We start from the raw sequence: 19,592 nt of genomic DNA, 5'->3' as shown, positions 1-19,592 counted from the left end.
CAGTGTAGTCGTGCTGTAGTTCCGAGTGTACTTCCAGAGTTTGATTCTGTTGACCTCAGCACGTTCAGACATCAGCACCAGAGAGGTGATGGAGCTGGATGGAGCAGAAATGTTGCAGGTCCGAGTAACTGCCATCAGGACTGGCATCCCCAGGGTCATTATTCCAGAGGGTGAGCTGTCTCAGGTGTTGTTGGTCACTTTGCAGGAACTTATTATAAATGGGGCCTGAGAATCCTGAGCCTTCCCGTTTGGGAGCAGGCTCTGTGCGTGAGGATGGGTGCGTCCTAATATGGGCTATTACGCTTCAAGAGGAGGCTCTCAAGGGGGAGATATTGATTTATTTAATACAATTCATGAAACATGGAAAAGTAAGTCGTACAAGTAGGGCAAGTAGACCTGTGATTGGATTAATTTAAGATGAACAGAACATTAATGTTTAAGATGATCAGAACATTAATGTCTAGAAACTCTGCCACAAACAGCATTGTTCAACATGCTGACTATTCCATTGAAAGTAGAGTCCAACACGGTGATGCTAATTTATTATCTTTAGCGCAACCGTGTGAAGATTAAATTTTAAGCTGATAGGTTTTCCAGGCAGAGCAGTGGAGGTTTGAAGAAAATGTATCATGTAAAACACATACAATGTCCAATTAATTTTCAAGGTCTTTTTGGGCAGATGGGTCAATTTAGACTGAATATGTTTCCTTGTTTTGAGAGAAGATTTCCTTTTTGGAGAGTGTTTCAATTATGCACAGATCAAAGTCCAATTGAGATTTGACATTGTTGATAATAACAGGTTAGCCAGCTAAAAATACACAGACAAGGCTGGAAGTAGCTGCCAGTGAATTTATAAATGAAATCTTCTGTCAGGCATCCAGATACAGTCCCGAGTGTTTTAATTAGTTGTGCTGGGCAAGTGAACACTTCTGGAGAGAGGAGAGAACAGAGCACCATCAATCCTGGCCTGGGAAAACTGAATACCTTACTGAATTTATTCAAAATATGAGCGATTTCTTATTTAGTATTCAGAAAAAAAGTCATGCTTTTTCATCTTTGGCAAAGCAGGAAAAGATACTGATCCACAGTTCGCTATTTACGATTTTGAAATGTCACTTTACTGAATTTATTTAAAAAGGTTAATCCGAGAGGTTGATTTTATTTTATATATCATTCCCAAAGAGTGACTATCTTATTTTGGTAAAATTGGTGAAATTAATGTAAGTGAAACGGCAAGTGCAAGAGCTTGGAAATGTTGAAGTGCCCGTATGTGCAATACATTAGGACTTGCTAGGACCACTGGGGTAAAATTCCAGCTCACAAGATCCAAGCTATCATGTGGTTTAGCAAATTCAGCATGCTCAATGGCTAGCCTTGCAGGATAAGTTGAAGATAAGTGGTAAATTTCAGGAGTGGTCAGTGAATGATTGAAGCGACATTTGGAAGAGTGGAAAATATCCAAGGCAGCAGCAGGGTTGTGTTCAGCTCAGGACAATGGTCAAGGGGTTGTGCTGGGTCTGAGGGAGATCTGATGTGCTGGGTAGATATTGGCACATGATGTATTCCCAGAGTTTGACTCGATCACCTGATTTCCTCAGCCTTTACTTCTGTACCATAGTCTTCGTGTTATGAAGGCCCACTTGTGCACCAGTGGTCAGTGCCATCAATATTCTTTAGGTTCACACTGTCGATTTGATACAAGTGTGTTGAAGTGTGAATAGGAAGTGTCCACTTACTGTTCTTCAGTGATGAAGTTGGCTTAGGTTTTTATTCTTGGTTTCCATAACAGCATGCCCATTATCTGTTTATTTCCTGCCACTTGTTGGATTTAGATCTTCAGGCCTTGATTTGCTGGACAGTTCAGATCTTTCTCATACCTGTCTTTTTTTTTTCTTTCCCTCTCTCTCGTTTTTTTCTTTCTCGCCTTTTTCTGTCTGCCTGTCTCCCCCACCAATCCCACTCTCCTGCCACTCTCTTTTATAAAGCCGTTTTGAAATTATTTGTAAAATTAAGTTATTTAGGGAGAGGAATTTGGAACAGGCTGAGTGTTTGCAACTTACTGTTTATTTGGTGTGAAATTCTGGAATTCGAGGCAATTTGAAACAAAAATGGTCAAGAAAAAAAACAGGCCATGGCGGGGATGTACCAGAAACTGATCCTCGTGTCAGTTCAAAGGCTGTTTGAGAGAGAGAAATTTATTGAAATTGGTATTTACAGATTAGCACATTCAAAAAAGAATTTTAGAAGCAGTACATTTCCTTGCATAATGTACTTGAATTAATGGTGAAATTATTTGCGAACATTCTTGTGCTGAATATTTTATGCTTATTTTGTACAATATTGATTTATCTCATTTTTGAGCTTTGAAAGATGTTTTTAAGAAGATATTTATTCAGGAAGGGAATGGGCAGAGAAGTGGATGAGGAAAGTGTATCATGCATGATTGTGTTTAACCATGGAGCAGGCTTGAGGGGCTGAATGGCCTGCTCCTGTTCCTATTTCTTTACGACTTAAGATTTAGTGCAGTCTTAACAAGAACCTTACAGTCTTAGCCATAACTTGGGGATTAGCTCATTTAAAAAGCATGGTGAAACCTTTAACGGTGCCACTCTGCACGTTTGTCCAGTGACTGGTATTTTCAGTGTCTAATGCCTGCTGCAGTACGTGCGTCAGCTAGTGAAGCTGTTGCATTGGTCCGAGGAAGGTTTAGCGATTTGGCACACTGGATTTCAATTGAAATGAGATGGAAGAGAATTAAAACTGAGATAGTGAGCAAGGATTTATTTTATAAGATGTTTGGGACAGCCAGGTAACCACTGCCGCCAGTCGGTTAGATCATGACTGATCAGTTCAGCTCACTTTCCCAACCTTTGATCCAGAAATGCTTGTCTTATGTAAATGGCTTCTCACTAGCTTCCTCATCAGATCCCCCTCTATAATTTTAAACACTTTAATCAACTCACAACTCCCCCCCCTTTTCTCCAAGCTCTTGAAATATGACCTAAATTTATCCACCTTCACATTATTTAACTCGTATCCTCCGAAAACCAATATATTCTCTTGACTTGTGCTGTCTAGAATTAGTCACCATATTCCGTATGGGATCTGATCAATGCCTCATGCAAAAGAAACATCTCCTCACTTTTGAATTCAACTCCCTTGAGATGAAAGGCCATCAGCCATTCAATTATTTGCAGTCATCATTTGATGCGAATGACTGGATTACCTGGTCCTACCTCCAACTGCTCCTCTGGACATTAAATCTCCAACACTAATTTGCCTGTTGCGCGTGCACTTTGCCTTTGAAATTCATTTCACTGAAAATATTGAATGAATTTTAGAGGCAGTGTGTAATGTGCTTTGACTCTATGCAGTGCATTTAGTGTTTCTGGTCAAGGATGGTTTTCCAGGCAAGTCATTTCTCGAGAAAATTAGAATCTACAAAACCCGAAAGGCCAGACAAAATGTAATTATCACTGCTATCAGTTAAAATGTCACTTACTCATGATTGCACTTGTCCTAAATTTTCTGCGACCTTTAGTGGAATAGTGGTTGGTAAGTATCCTCATTGCACATGGCTCCAACCTCCACTGTTGATTATCTCCAAGCACGTATCTCTATTTGGCTTCTTCAACTCTGATTTTTTTCTCTGGTCTCTGGCCCATTATTATCTTCCTATTAATGTTAATGCTGTTATCACAGAAGCATGCTATTGCACATGATTGAAAGAGGCAACTTGGATCTTTTCATGAATATTTTTATAAATATGTTATAAACTTGTTTGTTCTTTCCTATTAAAATATATGTAGCATTCTGCCTTAAAAATAAAATGTGTTAATTTATATCACGTGTTTTTCAGAAGGTCCCATTATAGTACAAATGTTTATCTTTATCATGGTGATAGTTGAAGTTCACAATTTGAATAAAGCTTTTGATATAATCTCAGCAAGTCAGTCTAAATTACTTTAATGTTAACGAATTCGCATTGTTGAATTGGCAAATTTGCAATGAATCATTTAAACAAATGTTGTTGCTGCTGGTTTCAGGGGCACAGTCCAAAGATTACAATGTCTGTTTTGTGTAGTTTATATATGCAAAGTCTGCATTTCATTTTGTGAACTGAATTACATAAGACAGATAATGAATATAACCTAATGCAAATTCAAAATACAGCCAATGCTGTAAATCTAAAATAAGAACTGAAAATGTTGCAAATAATTAGCAGATCAGGCATCGTCTATGGAGAGAAAAACAAAATGAGGAAACAGCAATATTAACTCTCTGTACAGACAGCGGTAGAGTTGCTGCTTTACAGCGAATGCAGCGCCGGAGACTCAGGTTCGATCCTGACTACGGGTGCTGCACTGTAAGGAGTTTGTACGTTCTCCCCGTGACCTGCGTGGGTTTTCTCCGAGATCTTCGGTTTCCTCCCACACTCCAAAGACGTACAGGTATGTAGGTTAATTGGCTGGGTAAATGTAAAAATTGTCCCTAGTGGGTGTAGGATAGTGTTAATGTACGGGGATCACTGGGCGGCACGGACTTGGAGGGCCGAAAAGGCCTGTTTCCGGCTGTATATATATGATATGATGATATGATATGACATCAGAAGAAAAATAAGCTAGCTCAATTAGAAAGCCAATCCAATCATCCAGCGTGTTCAATAATACTCTTGTGCAATGATTTCATCATTTTTTTATTTGATAAGATTGATAATGATTTTAAAATTGTAGAAAAACCAATGGTGATTTCACTGAGCCTCAATATTCAATAACCTACTTGAAAAAGATTTCATTTGGTATCAACTGAAAATGTTTTTGCCACAGTCGATAAACCTTGTTTCTCAGCGTTGCATATGAATGTTTAATGGAGGCAATACCATTTTCCAGAGAGTTATGAAAGTGACTATAATAGAATAAAAGTGAAAGTGGCCTCTATAGCTGCTTGTTGGAATAATATCAATAAACCTCTTGGTAAACCAAATAAACATAAGTTGAACTACTTTAATTAGCTTGGGATTTGCTACAACTACCTCTAATTATAAGTCCAATAAAATCTTAAGTGCAACTTTCTTCATGGACAACAGCATGCTCAATCTTGAATTGCAAGCTAACTATCAGTCTTCCTTTTTCTCTCCAGCCTCATCCAACCTGTTTCTTCGAGTTCATTACTCCTTTTCCAATTCATTAATCCTTTTAATAATAAAACTGTGGGAATATGAGAAAGAAGCAGAGTGTGTATATTTATTTAATCCGAAATCAACTTTATTTATGCTTAATTAGTTAAAAAATTATATCTTCAGCCTCTCCATGGCTCATGATGAGCTAGAGCATGAATGAAACAAAATAAATTCCAGTCCTACTGAACCACAAAGCTGAACAACTTCCCAAGCTTAGTCTCTGCCAGTGGCAACAACTCTCCTGATATCTCATTTGTCTCAGTCTCAAGTAATTGTTCAAGAAAAATTGCAATGATGGAAGAAAAATGTTTTCCAGGTTGCAGTACGCAGCTAAACACATTATGCATAAGGTTGTTAATAGAAGATAATTCCTCTCATATAAATTTAATTCATAATCTGATGAATTGTTTCTGAATGGTGCTCAGTCAATAAAACAAAATTCCTAAATTAAATTTTAAAATGTGATTTATTAAATGGTGCTCATTGTTGAACTATACTTTTTATCTACTATCTTTTTAATTTATGTACAGTGAGTGCCATAATTCCACTGATAGAATAAAGGTTAGAGTCTGGGATGAGGATGATGACATCAAGTCTCGAGTTAAACAGCATTTCAAAAAAGAATCAGACGACTTTCTTGGACAAACAATTATTGAAGTCCGAACACTGAGCAGTGAGATGGATGTCTGGTATAACTTAGGTATGTGGTTATTTATTGCTGACTATTTCTGGGGCACATCATTGCACCTGTTTGATCTGTGCTGGAGTGTAATATGTACGAGGTTGTTGAAATTTGTGTCCTTTTCAAATTGTTTTTTTATTCATGTGATCCGGGTTGTGGTAATTTAATTATTCTTGACTGAGTGCCTAGGGTATTTCATTGACAGATAATCGTGACCAGAACTGCACACAGTATTTCAAGTGTGTTATCACCAATGACTTGTATAGCTGCAATGTGATGTCCCAACTTTGTAGTAAATACCTTACCCATTGAAGATAAGCCTGCCAAATGCCTTCTTTACCACCACCTTCACCACCCTGTCTTTTCTTCACTCAAACCTGAAAATTCTTGGTGAAGAAAGGACAGAGTGGCTAAGAAGGTCCTCTTGGACTAAGCATAGACTTGGCGATTGTTCCAACAAACACTTACTGTTGGATCTCCTGGATTCTAGTGATTTTAACTCCCTTTCCCATTCCCATACTAACCTTTCTGTCCTGGGCCTTCTCCATTGGCAGAATGAGGCACATGCTAACTCGAGGAATAGCATCTCATAGTCCACTTGTGTAGCTTACAACCTAATGGTATGAACATTGAATTTTCCAATTTTAGGTAACTAACCAACCCCTCTTTCCCCTTCATCCCCCTCTCTTCCCAGTGCCCCTTTACCTGGATGTGCACCCATTTTCCCCTCTATCCTGCCCCTCCTTTCCCCTTTCCCCTGACCCCTTCCACCTATATCCCGACCCCCGGCTTCACATCTTTTTTTATCTCACAGTTTTTAGCTTTCCTTTCTTATCTGGCCTTTGTCCCTACATTTGCTTGCAAAAACCCTCTCATCTGTATCCAACAATCATTTGCCAAGCTTTGTTCCATCACCATCTCTCTGCCAGCTTTCTCTCCTCAACTACAATCAGTCTGAAGAAGGGTCCCGACACAAATCATCTCCTATCCATGACCTCTGAGATGCTGTCTGACCTGCTGAGCTACTCCAGCACTTTGTGTCTTTTTGTCTGCTGTTAGTATGGATGAGTTGGGCTGAAGGGCCTGTTTCTGTGCTGTACAATTCTCTTTTCAACAACCCATTTTGTTCAGTTTAATGATTTCACATTCGTAAGTTTGGACAGATAACTCCGTTGGAATTGAGATAGGTAGGTGATTACATGCTGAAATATTCTTAACCTTGGGTTTACAATTAGAGGTACTTTTCCAAAGGATGTATTCATGAAAAATACTTGATGGGTTTTTCTCCTTGATATCTGGCCTGATTTTGTTTTTGGAGTATTTGTGTATTTTTCTTCTAATTCAGCCACATTTTTTGTTGTCTTTTGTAATTATTCCTTCCCTTCGTATCAAGCTCAGTGTGATTTGTCAATCCTACTCAGTCCTTGCAGGGTCCCACATTCTCTGTTAGGACACAATGCCTTAACTTCTACCTGTGATTTATTCCTGCCATTACACAACAACACATAATTAATTATTTGATCAATTTTTTCTTTAACAAAACAGAAAAAATAGAGCATCTTCCTACTCACCACGAAGAGTGCCTATAATACGTTATATACTATAAATTGGCATCATGTCAAAAGCTGCAATTTTATTTTAGTTCGGATGGATTTATAAACTGTTTTAATCTATTGCTTTTGAATATCTTCTGAACCATCCATCAGATTACAATCTTGTAATTCACTTCCAGAATTGTTTGTTAGGTTTGAATTTTCAATTTAGGTTGGTAATGCAGTCAGAATTTCATTACATCCATATAAATGTTTCAGCATGGCCATGGCAGTAAACTATAACTTAATTTTTTTTTGCTTGTTCACCCTCAGCATACTTTTTTTTATCATCCCACCATGTAAACCTCTGAAAACATAGTGACAATTTACAGCTGGCAAATGCCTGCCACAATGAAATAAATATTGAACTCCAGGTGACTTACAAATGTTGCATGAAAATCAAATTGGAAAAACTTTCAAAACTTTTTTTTTTTAAATTGAACATGGTTGAAATAAAGTTAATAATTTCATCAAATGCAAATTAAGGCACATTTCCACATGAGCCTATTTCCTTTTTATTTTCAAATTTCAAATGTACTGATTATGTTTTCAAAACTAAACAATGTTGTTAATGTAAACTAGAATCGGAAAATGTTGGGAATGCTCAGCAGGATAAATGGTATACAGAAAGAAAGAAGCAGAATATTTATCTCAGGTTGACGTTTTCTCACCTGAACTGAAAATGTTAGAATAGTGAATGTTTTTGAGACTTAGAGAGCCAGTGGTAAAAAGAGAGATATTAAATGATAAAAGTAGGTTGTGAAAGAAATTTCAGGAGATATTGAGACAAAATAAATAAATAAAAATTGTTCTGGGAGACCATTACTGTTATTGATCATTTGTTGTGTGAAATATATTTTTCCTTATCCCTGCCAGCTACAGGTATCTGTAATGGTCAGCACATGTTTGGGGTGGCATACGTACACGTGGATACTGTCTATAGTGACCATGAGTGAGATGAGGGCTGTAGATGTGAAAGGGTTTTATTTAGCAGACATTCAGGAGGAGACCCAGTGGAAGACTCTCTCCTGGGAGAGGCTCCCAGTAGAGTCTCCCACAACTTAGAGTACATTGATCTTTTTGTACTCTGAAGAACAAAGATAACAGCAGATGGTTGAATACAATTTCACGAGTTATAATTGCACAGTTTGCTTCAGAATTTTGAGTGCAGACAAATGGTTCCATTGAATGGGAGCACATCATAACTAACAAGAAACCTCTGAAAATTCAAGCACCTTTGCTAAGACAAAATTATTCACATGGATGGTTATTAATCTTCTCAGGACAGAGACCACAGATGCTCAAATTTAATGTAGCTGGGACAGGGTCACTAGATACACAAAGTACCCCCAATTTTTGAGCAAAAACAAACTGGAAGTGGAACTTAGTGGGTCAGGCAACTTCTGTGGAAGGTAATGGACAGATGATAGATAGATAGATAGATAGATAGCTTTATTTGTCATCCAATATTGGACGAAATTCGGTCACCCACAGTCCAACAATAAAAGCATTAAATATGCATTCAAATTACACAACCCCAAAACCCCCAAAACACAGTCCAACAATAAAAGCATTAAATAGGCATTAAAATTACCCAACCCCAAAAACACACAAAAAAAGAAACATCCATCAAAGAAACATCCATCACAGTGAGTCTCCTCCAGTCCTCTCTCTCCTCACTGTGATGGAAGGCCACAATGTCTTTCCCTTCTCCTGCTGTCCTCGCCCGCAGTCAGGTTGTTGTGGTTGCAGGCCGCACCGGACGGTCCACAGCGGGCCAAGCCCAAGGCGCGTCGCGTCGCAGCCGCTCCCGCAGCCTCCGAAGACGGCCGGCTCCGCCGATGATAAGTCCGATCCGGGGCGGGCGAACACGCTGCTGCCGCTGTTGCTGCACGTCGGGGCGGTCGTGGCTCCCGACATTGAAGCCCCCGCCCAGCAGAGAAATATCCCGCGGCATATCTTAGGCCGCGCCGGACGGTGAAATGTCCGCGACCCAAGCCCCGCGATACTGGGCGGGCGAACCCGCTGCCGCTGCCGGAGCTCCCGATGTCGGCATCCACGCGGCCCGAGCCTAAGGCGAGTCGCAGCCGCTCCCGCAGCCTCCGAAGACGGCCGGCTCCGGTGGTGGTCAGTCCGATCCGCGGGCTCTGCGAACCAGAGCCCTGGAGGCCGCCAGCTCCAGGAGTTGGGCCGATGGTAGGCCGCAGCAGGAACGGAGACACGGCCCAGAAAACAAAGGTCGGGTCTCCGTTCGGAAGGGACACATATTTACAATGTTACAGTTTCCCCCTCCCCCCCACATACACACATAGTACACAAACACAAAAACACCACATCACAACTACAATTAAGACAAACAAAACCAACAAAAACACAAGACAAATGGACCGCAGGTGTAGCCGCAGCTGCTAGGGCAGCGCCGCCATTTTGCATGTTGTTTCATGTTGTGACCATTCTTCAGACTGATGGAGTAGAGGGGAGGAAGAGGTGAGGAGAAGGAGTGGAGCAAGCATGGGCAAGCAATAAGTTGGCAGAAAACTCAGATGGGTAGGAGAAGCAGGATTCTGATAAATCTCCTCTGCACCCCTTCTAAAGCCTCCACATCCTTTCTGTAATGGGGTGACCAAATACGGTTTAACTAAAGTCCTATAAAGCTGCATCATGATCCTTATAATGCCTCAGCCAATGAAGGCAAGCACACAATATCCTTTGTGTGGGAAAGAACTGCAGATGCTGGTTTAAATCAAAGTTAGACACAAAATGTTGGAGTAACTCAGTGGGCCAGGCAGCATGCAACATACTTTCTTTACTTGTGTTGCCACTTTCAGGGTGTAATGGGCTTGGACTCCAAGATCCCTCTGTAGATCAATGCTGTTAAGGGACATGTCATTAATTGTTTATTTTCCCCTTAGATTCAACCTCCCAAAGTGCAACACCTCACCGTTGCTCAGATTAAATCCATCAGATTAAGCCATTTCTCCGGCCTCTTCTGTGGACGATTCATTTCCCACTATATACTTTGACAGCCATCCTCACAGTCCATGACCCCAGTATCTTAGTGCCATCTGCAAACTTACTAACCATGTGGTTAATTAGGGCAAAGCCATAGATGTTGCCCATCGACTTCAGCAAGGCATTTGGAGCGTGGCAAGATGGTCTGGAAGGTTAGATTGCAGGTGATCCAGGGAGAGCAACCGTCAGGATAGAGACTTGGCTTCATTGAAGGAAGCAGAGGGTGATGATGGAAGATTATTTTTTAGACTGAAGGCCTTTGATTAATGGTGTACTTCAAGGATCGGATCTGGGCCCATTGCTGTTTGTCGTTTATATAATTGATTTGGATGAGATTGTGGATGGTTTGATTAGTAATTTTGTAGATGGTGCTAAAGTGGGTGGTATCCCAGATAGTGACGGTGGTTATCAAAAATTACAGCAGGATCTTGATCAGTTGGGCAAATGGGTTGAGGAATGATCAATGAAGCTTAATGCAGATAAGTGTGAGGTGTTGCATTTTGGCAAGGTAATCTCGGGCAAGACCTGCACAATGAATGGCAGGCCCCTGTGGAGTGTTGTAGAGCAGAGTGATCCAGGAGTGCAGGTACATCGTACAATGAAAGTGGTATTACAAGACGTTCAGGTGGTCAAGAAAGCTTTTAGTACATTGGCGTTCATCAGTCAGGGTATTGAGTATGAAAGTTTGGATGATATACAGTTGTACAGGACATTGGTTAGGCCATGTTTGGAGTATTGTGTTCAATTTTAGTCACCCCGCTATAGGGAGGATATTGTTAAGCTGGAAAGAGTGTGGGGAAGATTTACAAGCTGTTGCGAGGAATTGAGGAGCTAAGCTACAGGAAGAGGTTGGGCGGACTAAGGCTTTATTCCTTGGAGTGGAGGAGGATGTGGGGTGACTTTAAACAGGTGTATAAGATCATGAGGGGAATAGATGGGGTGACTGCACAGAGCCTTTTATCCAGAATAGGGGATTCAAGAACCAGAGGACACAGGTTTAAGGTGAGAAGGGAAAACATTTATAGGAACTGAAGGGGCAACTTTTTCACATGCAGGGTGATGCATATATGGAACAAGCTGCCAATGGAGGTAGATGAGGCCGGTACTATAACAATATTTAAAATACATTTGGACAGGTACATGGATAGGACAGGTTTAAAGAGATATGGGCCAACCCCAGGGAGATGGGAGTAGTGTAGAAGGACATCTTGGTCGCATGGGCAAGTTAGGCTTCATGGTCTGTATGACTCTATGACTATAATCAAGCTATCTACATTTTTGTCCAAATCATTTATATATATCACAAGCAACAGATCCTTGTGGAACATCTCTGGTCACAGACCTCCAGCCTGAATATTAGCCTTCCACCAGAACATTGTCTTCTATCAGTAAACTGGTTCTGAATTCATGCAGCCAAGTCACTGTTAACCCCATGCATCTTAATCTTCCAGATCATTTTACCATGAGGCTTTTATCAAATGTCTTACTAAAATCCATATTGACAGCATCCACCGCCCTACTCTCATTGATCGTCACCTCCTCGAAGATCAAACTCGATTGAGTCATTAGCATTGTTAGCTTTACTAAGCTTTTTTTCCTGTTAATTGTGTTGTAATCCTTTCACAATAAAACTGAAATGCAGAAGAACACACACATCTAGCTTTATCTACTTTGTCATGACAAGGAAATGTAATGTCAGTTTGTCTAGAAATTTAACTTAAGCTCAAATCAGAAGTCACCAAAACAAAATTTTTCAATAGGCTTGTTTGAAGACAATGTTTATTCCCTTTGCAAGATGATAAACCCCGGGGCTTACATCAGCTGCATTGTTGAAGTGCTGAATCATGGACTTAAGGAAGTGGGAAGAAAATGGTGGGAAGAGTCGAGACCAAAAGAAACTGGGGGAGTGCAAGGGTTTGAAGTCCATGGAAGCCCCTTGAGATACACAGTTGACAGATCGAGCTGGGATTGGAGATGGGGGATGGGAATGAACCAGGATTGTACTCACACCCCTGTCATGAGTGGCACTTATTTTTAATGCAAGAAAATTCTCAGAGGAACCAGAGGTTTATTTGCAAAATACTATTATTTTTCTGGTCGTTCCTTTATATCACACAGCATTCATTACTTCCACTGTGATGTTCCTTATGTTTACTTGTGAGAAAATTGCAAAGAAAATAGCTTGCAACATGTGCATCCAACTTCTGTTGTTAAGTACTTAAAATGAGCTATGCACATGGATAAAAGATCAGCAAATGAAACTTGGATAGACAAAAAATGCTGGACTAACTCAGTGGGACAGGCAGGATCTCTGGAGAGAAGGAATGGGTGACGTTTCAGGTCGAGACCCTTCTTCAGACTAGTGGGTCTCGAGAAGGGTCTCAACCCGAAATGTCACCCATTCCTTTTCTTCAGAGATGTTGCCTGTCCTGCTGAGTTACTTCAGCATATTGTGTCTATCTTCTGTTTAAGCCAGCATCTGCAGTTCCTTCCTACATAAATGAAACTTGGATGAAGGTTGGTGCAAGAGATACTCTGGGTTTTTTTCCTGAAGGACAAGACTGCCACTAACTCTGGTCAGATATGTTAAAAGAGGCAAATTTTGCTTTTATTGGTGATTTACATGAAAAGACCAAAGCAATTAGTTCAATTTTGGGGGGAAAATGTATGAAATCATATTAGCACAATGTGACAATACTGTTTTGTATTGCTGTGGCTAACTAACTTGAATACCAAGTAGTTTTTAGGTTTTAATATTCAGTGGTGATTGAAATATTAAGCAGTTATCACTATGTAGAGTGAAATGTCATCGCCTGCAATAAATGTTAAAGATCCATCAATTCCCAGCTGCGGTTTCGTGCTAAGTAACTTTAGAATTTGAGATAAACAGAATGACGAATCGCCATTTAAAAGTAATTATGATTTCCCTAAGGGTCTAACATGTGGTATTACCAATGAGAATGCTAAGTATGTTCCTCACAAGTTTTACGATCAATCAGCAAAATTACAAACAAATTGATTATTACTGCTGCCCTGATCTATTAAAGAGCAGTTTATCTCTTCAATCTTTGCCATGTCATCGATTGATTCTGGGTTTAATGAGACATATGACTTCAATTCATCCTGTGAATGATATTTTGGGAACAATAATTGTCACCAATAATTTTACAGAAGGAATTAGCCTCACACAATAGCGGATCTAGACTCGGCCCACATCTCTTTAGATGCATATATTTTTACCTCGTAATATTTAAATTCAGTCAGAAGCAGATTGCAATGAGCATTTCCTATAGCTGCACAAACTATAATTGAGTAGAGTTTTTGTGTGTCTTGGTGAGTTTGGGAGATTTTCCAACTGGATCCCATATTTACCATGTCTTAGTCTTGGGAACCTGAAGAGTGAAATTGTATTACTTATCTGAGGAGTTAATGTAAAGGACTAACTAAGTTATCCAGAGTAGTAAGGACCAGTTTACAGTAATGAAAAGATTTGTAAGTTATTCCAAACTTGTAAAGAAGATTAAATCTTGTGGAACCATCACCTATTCCGTGCGTGCTACCCTTACAAGTCTCCATCCTCCCCTTGACACCAATATTTACTTCCAGTGAGACCCAAGATAATGCACAATAGAATTGGCTTTGCTTGGTAAACTCCTTATATGGAGGCCATTCCTCTGCTACCTTCTCACTGTGAAGACGTGGTTGTGAGTTGTAGCTAAGTGAAAACCAGGATCTGTCTGGGGCATTGTGGAGTTTATAGATGAAGAGAGATGGAGACTGGCGTCACCACTGTGAGTGAAGGAATGTAACTGAGCTAGGGCTCATTGATGATGACGGAAACTACAAAGGATATATATCTACGTGAGTGAAACCGGAGGAGTGAGGATTAAGTGGAAAACAACCTATAGCAGTATTTGTCAGATAAACTTCATGACTGCAGACCAACAAAGTTACTACTCTAAGTCACAGAGAAGCAAGCCCCATCTGCATGACACGACTTTGCTTCTGTGTGCGCATCCCACTCAGTTCATGGAGCTCAAATTAAGTTTGTGTTAATTAGGTCAAATCATGTATTGTAAGCCATTGGAGCCCAGATGCCTGTGTGTATGTATGCCCTATAAGCAGGCAACTCAGAACAAATTTAATGTTCCACAAGAACTGTGCAGTAATGAGATGAAATTCCTCTAGTGTATGCATAAAATTGTTGTGCTGCAGGAAAGAAAATGTTTATAGCCACAGCAACCACAACTTGTAGTTACATGATGCCTTAATTATAATGATATGTCCCAATGGGGATTGATGCCTTGTGATCACAAGGTAGAATAACTAAAATCATGGATGTGCCCAGAGATCTTGGAGAATTGTAAGGCCATCCTGAACCAGGCCGTTGCAGGATGAGAAATTTAAGACCAAGTCATAGGGGTTTGAAGGTCAGTGAATGTAGGTGCATGGATGGCAGACGATGCGAATTAGGAGAAACAAAAGATGGAATGAACTTAAGTTTATGATGGACCAGACCAGGTTGACCTGTTGGGCAAAAACCTCTCCTGCATTGGTGCAGCACCCTCTCCTCCCCCCTTCCTCTTCTCCTCCCCCCCTCACCCCCTCCCTCCCTCCCTCCCCCCCTCCCTCCCTAGGAGATAGATTTAAACTTTTAAAATGTGAATAACTTTAAAAATATGACACCGATTTCAATGAAACTTCTTCCATTAGCACCAAAGGGTCGACGGTGAGTAAGGTGGGCCTAAAATTGTCGCTCTATTGTGTACCGCTTTGGCTGTAGTTCAGGAACAAACAAACAAACAAATGAGAGTTTTAGTATATAGATGATGGGAGGCCTTAAAATGAGCTCACTGTCACTTGCACGTTCGTAAATATTATGTTTTTCAATTGTTTAGTTAATATTATTTCCTGCTTTCAAGCAGAATTACGAAGAGGTAAGAATTTGATACTTTGATTCAAACAGACTAGATAAGATTTCTGAACAGGAGGAGAAATGAGCAGGAAGCAGAAACGTATTCCAGTTACAACTGTTAAGGAATCATCTTGCCTGAAATAGAAGTATGATTTAATCAAACATTGACATGTTTCTGAAGTCAGTTATCAACGACAATGTTGGAATAGAGCCATTGATAAAGAGCATTTTGCAGTTAGTAGTGGTGGTCAGTCTAGAATTATGGAGACTGGATCATTGATGGTGTTTAAAGAGGAGATAGATAATTTTAAAAATCAAGGAATTGAGTGCTATGAGAAACTGTCGTAGAGAAGGGCTTGAGTCTGGAGTAGATCAGTCATGATCGTGTGGAATGGTAGGGCAGGTTTCAGGGGCAGAGAGGCTTATTTCTGCTCATATTCTCTTGTTTTCATTTCTAGAATGTATAAGAACTGGGGTGTAAAATGTGTTGCCACTGCACCTGGCGTTATTTAAATGTACTGTACCTCTGCAAAATTCAATTAATGGCAACTTTATCTATGAATAATGCAAGCTGATACTGTGACAGTGAGGAAAACTGGGATCGGAGTGGAAAGGGCAAGCAATGTTGTAACTAATTAACCAATACGAATGAAGGATTGGGAAATAAGCAAGAAAAAGGTTAAGAAGAAAGATAACTTCATTAATTGATAAAGTTGATAACAAAGTGGCACTACAAGTAAACAGAATGGTAAAGAAGGTGTATGGTATGTTTGCTTCCATCAACTGAGGCATGGAGTATAACAATTAATAAGTAATGTAGCAGCTTTATGAAACATTGGTTAGACTGTATTTCAAGTAATTGTGTGCAGTTCAGGGCGCACCTTTACAGCAAAGATGTGGAGACTTTGGAGAGAATGCAGAAGAGACATACCAGAATGCTGCTTGGATTAGAGGCTATGATCTATAAGGAAAGGTTAGACAAACTTGGATGTTTTCTCTGGAGTGTCAGAGACTGAGGAGAAACCTGATAGAAATATATCAAATTCTAAGATGGACAGATGGGGTTGATGGTCAGAACCTTTTTTCCAGGGTGGAAGTGTCAAAGACAAGGGCATAGTTTTAGGTCAGTGGGGGAGAATTTAAAGGACATGTACGGGACAAGTATTTTACAAAGAAAGTGGTGGGTGCCTGGAAAGGGTTGCCAGGGTTAGTGGTGGAAGCAGATACATTAGTAGCGTTTAAAAAGCATATGGATATGCATGAAATGGTGGAAAATGGATCACGTGAAGGCAAGGAGATTAGTTTAGCTTGACATCATGTTGGGCATATACATTGTGGAAGGAAGAGTCTGCATCTGTGCTGTACAGTTCTAACTTTATGCGCAGAAAGATTGTGTCCATGAATTGCTAAATATGAGGAAAGATTGAAAAGACTAGGCTTGTATTCACTGGAGTTTAGAAGGATGAGAGGGGACCTTATAGAAACATATAAAATTATAAAAGCTAGATGCAGGAAAAATGTTCCCAATGTTGGGCGAGTCCAGAACCAGGGGCCACAGTCTTAGAATAAAGGGGAGCCCATTTAAAACTGAGGTGAGAAAAAACGTTTTCACCCAGAGAGTTGTGAATTTGTGGAATTCTCTGCCACAGAGGGCAGTGGAAGCCAAATCACTGGATGGATACTTTAGGGGCTAGTGGAACCAAGGGATATGGGGAGAAGGCAGGCACGGGTTATTGATTGGGGACGATCAGTCACGATCACAATGAATGGCGGTGCTGGCTCGAAGGACCGAATGGCCTCCTGCACCTATTTTCTATGTTTCTATGTTTTCTAAATAAACTCTTTCCAATCAGTTGGAGCTAACGCACTGTCATGTGAGTAACTTGTAAACGCTGGAATTTAACATGTTACAATGCCATCTCAGATATGGAGAAACACAAACTGTATTAAACAGTAAACTTATCACTATTTTTTGTGGGGAATGAATGGTCCAGTGGCACAGCAAGCAGTGCTCCTGCCTCACTGTTCCAGCGACCCAGGCTTGATCCTGATTTCTGGTGCTGTTTACATTTTCCATGAAGCTAAGCAAGTACTTAGTTTTGCTCCAATGTCCCAAAGATGTGATGGTTGGTAGGTTTGTTGGCCGCTGTATATAGCCCCTCCTCTATGTGGGTCGTAGGAGAATCAGAGGGGAGTTAATGGGCATATTGGGGGGAATGGGTCAGTGGTCTGAGAGCCAGAATAGTCTCAGTGATCCATGTGCCTTTTTTTTCTGTATTGTAAGGAAATATAAAATAAGAAATGTAATTTGCATTTCCAGATTTTCTTTCTCACTTTTTATTTCTATTATTTCTCTCTGAATTTATTCTCCCTTACCATGTGTTTTTTTTCACAACTCTTCACACTCCATAACAAACTATTATATTTTTAATTTATCTAAATAAATTTTTGAAGTTTATATAATGAGAATCGTGAAACAATTTTTTAGTTTGAAGAGTCAATTTACAGCATTGGCAACGGTGATTATCTGTGATTGGAAGAGGACTCTGAGCAACCTCTACCACTGCATTAATTGTACTGAGCTATTACATGCTATTTATAAATCATTACCTTCTAAATAAGCACACAGATATTTAGTTCAATTGAAAAATAGATAAGAATTAAGCAACTGTATCTTTTCCACAGAGAAGAGAACGGACAAATCTGCTGTTTCTGGTGCAATTAGAATGAAAATCGCTGTTGAAATTAAAGGAGAAGAGAGAGTGGCCCCGTATCATGTGCAGTACACATGCTTACATGAGGTGAGGGAACAGAGTAAATATACGCATTTATATAACATTGCATGAAGCCATCTTGGATATTGACACTGAGTCAGAGAGTGGCCAAGGATGGGTGTCTGTGAGCAGTGCTGTTGAATGGGGATCAAATCTGGGGGTAGGCTGGCTGAAAAGAGGTAAGTGCCAGGAGTGATCATGGTGATCCATTTTAATCCTCAGTCTTTTGGTCAGGGTTGGGGAAAGATGGGGTGTGGATTAGTGAATCACAGCTGGAAATGCCCAGTTGGATTTCTGGAATTATGTCTTGACCCAGAAATGGTCTAACTCACGATCTTCCTTGGAAATAATCCTTCTTCAAAGACATAGCTCTGAAAAGAAAGTCAATACGAAACACCTGAATTTCTAGACTAGGAAAATTAAATGTATTGAATCTACCTTTTATCAAAAATGATCAAATTTTGAGCTTTTTACCACTGAACTATTATCCACCTGTTGTGTTTGAATTTGTGGTTGAGTATGTCACTTGTATTTTGATCCATTTTCTGTAAAACATTTTGACACAAGAGAATTTGTAATACCTTGCATCTTCTTGATGTAGCTTTGTTTCCCTTTCATATTCACAGATTAACATTTTCTTTATGCTGCTTTAAAATGGGAATATAATTTGAATAAAATGAACAGTTTTTTATAGACTATTTTCAAAACGGGAACTACAATATACAGATTTAACACAACTATTATTGCCTTCAGAACCTGTTCAATTATTTGACTGAAACAAAGTATAGCGGTGTTGTAAAAATCCCACAAGTGAAAGGAGATGAGGCATGGAAAGTGTACTTTGAAGATTACGCTCAAGAAATTGTGGATGAATTTGCGATGCGCTATGGAGTTGAATCAATTTATCAGGCCATGATGTGAGTAACTATTTGTGATTTTTTTTCTTCTTGACGTACACAAAATCAGTTTAGGCTCTAAAGAACCATTTTATCAAGCCAGTGTTGCAGTCATATTATTGGATTAATTATCGCGATGAGGAATTCATATCCTACAATTTACATTGACAATTTGAATTTGGATGTAAATATCCAGAATGAAATGCTGGTGCCAATGTAAATGACCATGATGTGCTAGATTGCTGCACTGTCCAGTGTTCCTGTTTTTCTCATTCAAAGTGTTTATATGTCGTCAATGTTACCTCCTCTCTAATGTAGATATAAACCATCTTGTGGGAATATATTTTGAACTAGAAAACAGGAATGGGAGGGCTGCAAAGAAACATTCTGTGGGAATGTCCCAATCTATTCAATGTTTCATCCCTTGGTGAAGATCTGACCGTCACACCTGTCTATCTCCACATGTGAGAACTGGTCATGAAAGGTGGTGTCAGAGGTTGTAAGAGATGAGTAATGTAAAGGAATGTACATGTAAAATTTCA

At 39.8% G+C, this 19,592-nt stretch overlaps 1 protein-coding gene across 3 annotated transcripts in view; it reads left to right on the top strand.

The window, feature by feature from the left end:
• Window positions 1-19,592, top strand: part of unc13c (unc-13 homolog C (C. elegans)) — a 247,857-nt gene that overhangs the window by 90,498 nt on the left and 137,767 nt on the right. For all 3 annotated transcript variants that reach the window (XM_078427403.1, XM_078427401.1, XM_078427402.1), the window contains 3 exons: window positions 5,710-5,879; window positions 18,066-18,181; window positions 18,908-19,071. In XM_078427403.1, the coding sequence (XP_078283529.1) occupies window positions 5,710-5,879; window positions 18,066-18,181; window positions 18,908-19,071 (450 nt within the window). The remainder of the gene's footprint in view (window positions 1-5,709; window positions 5,880-18,065; window positions 18,182-18,907; window positions 19,072-19,592) is intronic.

This window comes from Rhinoraja longicauda, chromosome 33, assembly GCF_053455715.1.
Source record: "Rhinoraja longicauda isolate Sanriku21f chromosome 33, sRhiLon1.1, whole genome shotgun sequence".
NCBI lineage: Eukaryota > Metazoa > Chordata > Chondrichthyes > Rajiformes > Arhynchobatidae > Rhinoraja > Rhinoraja longicauda.
The sequence above is the reverse complement of the archived record's forward strand: the minus strand, read 5'-3'. Positions and strand labels throughout refer to the sequence as shown.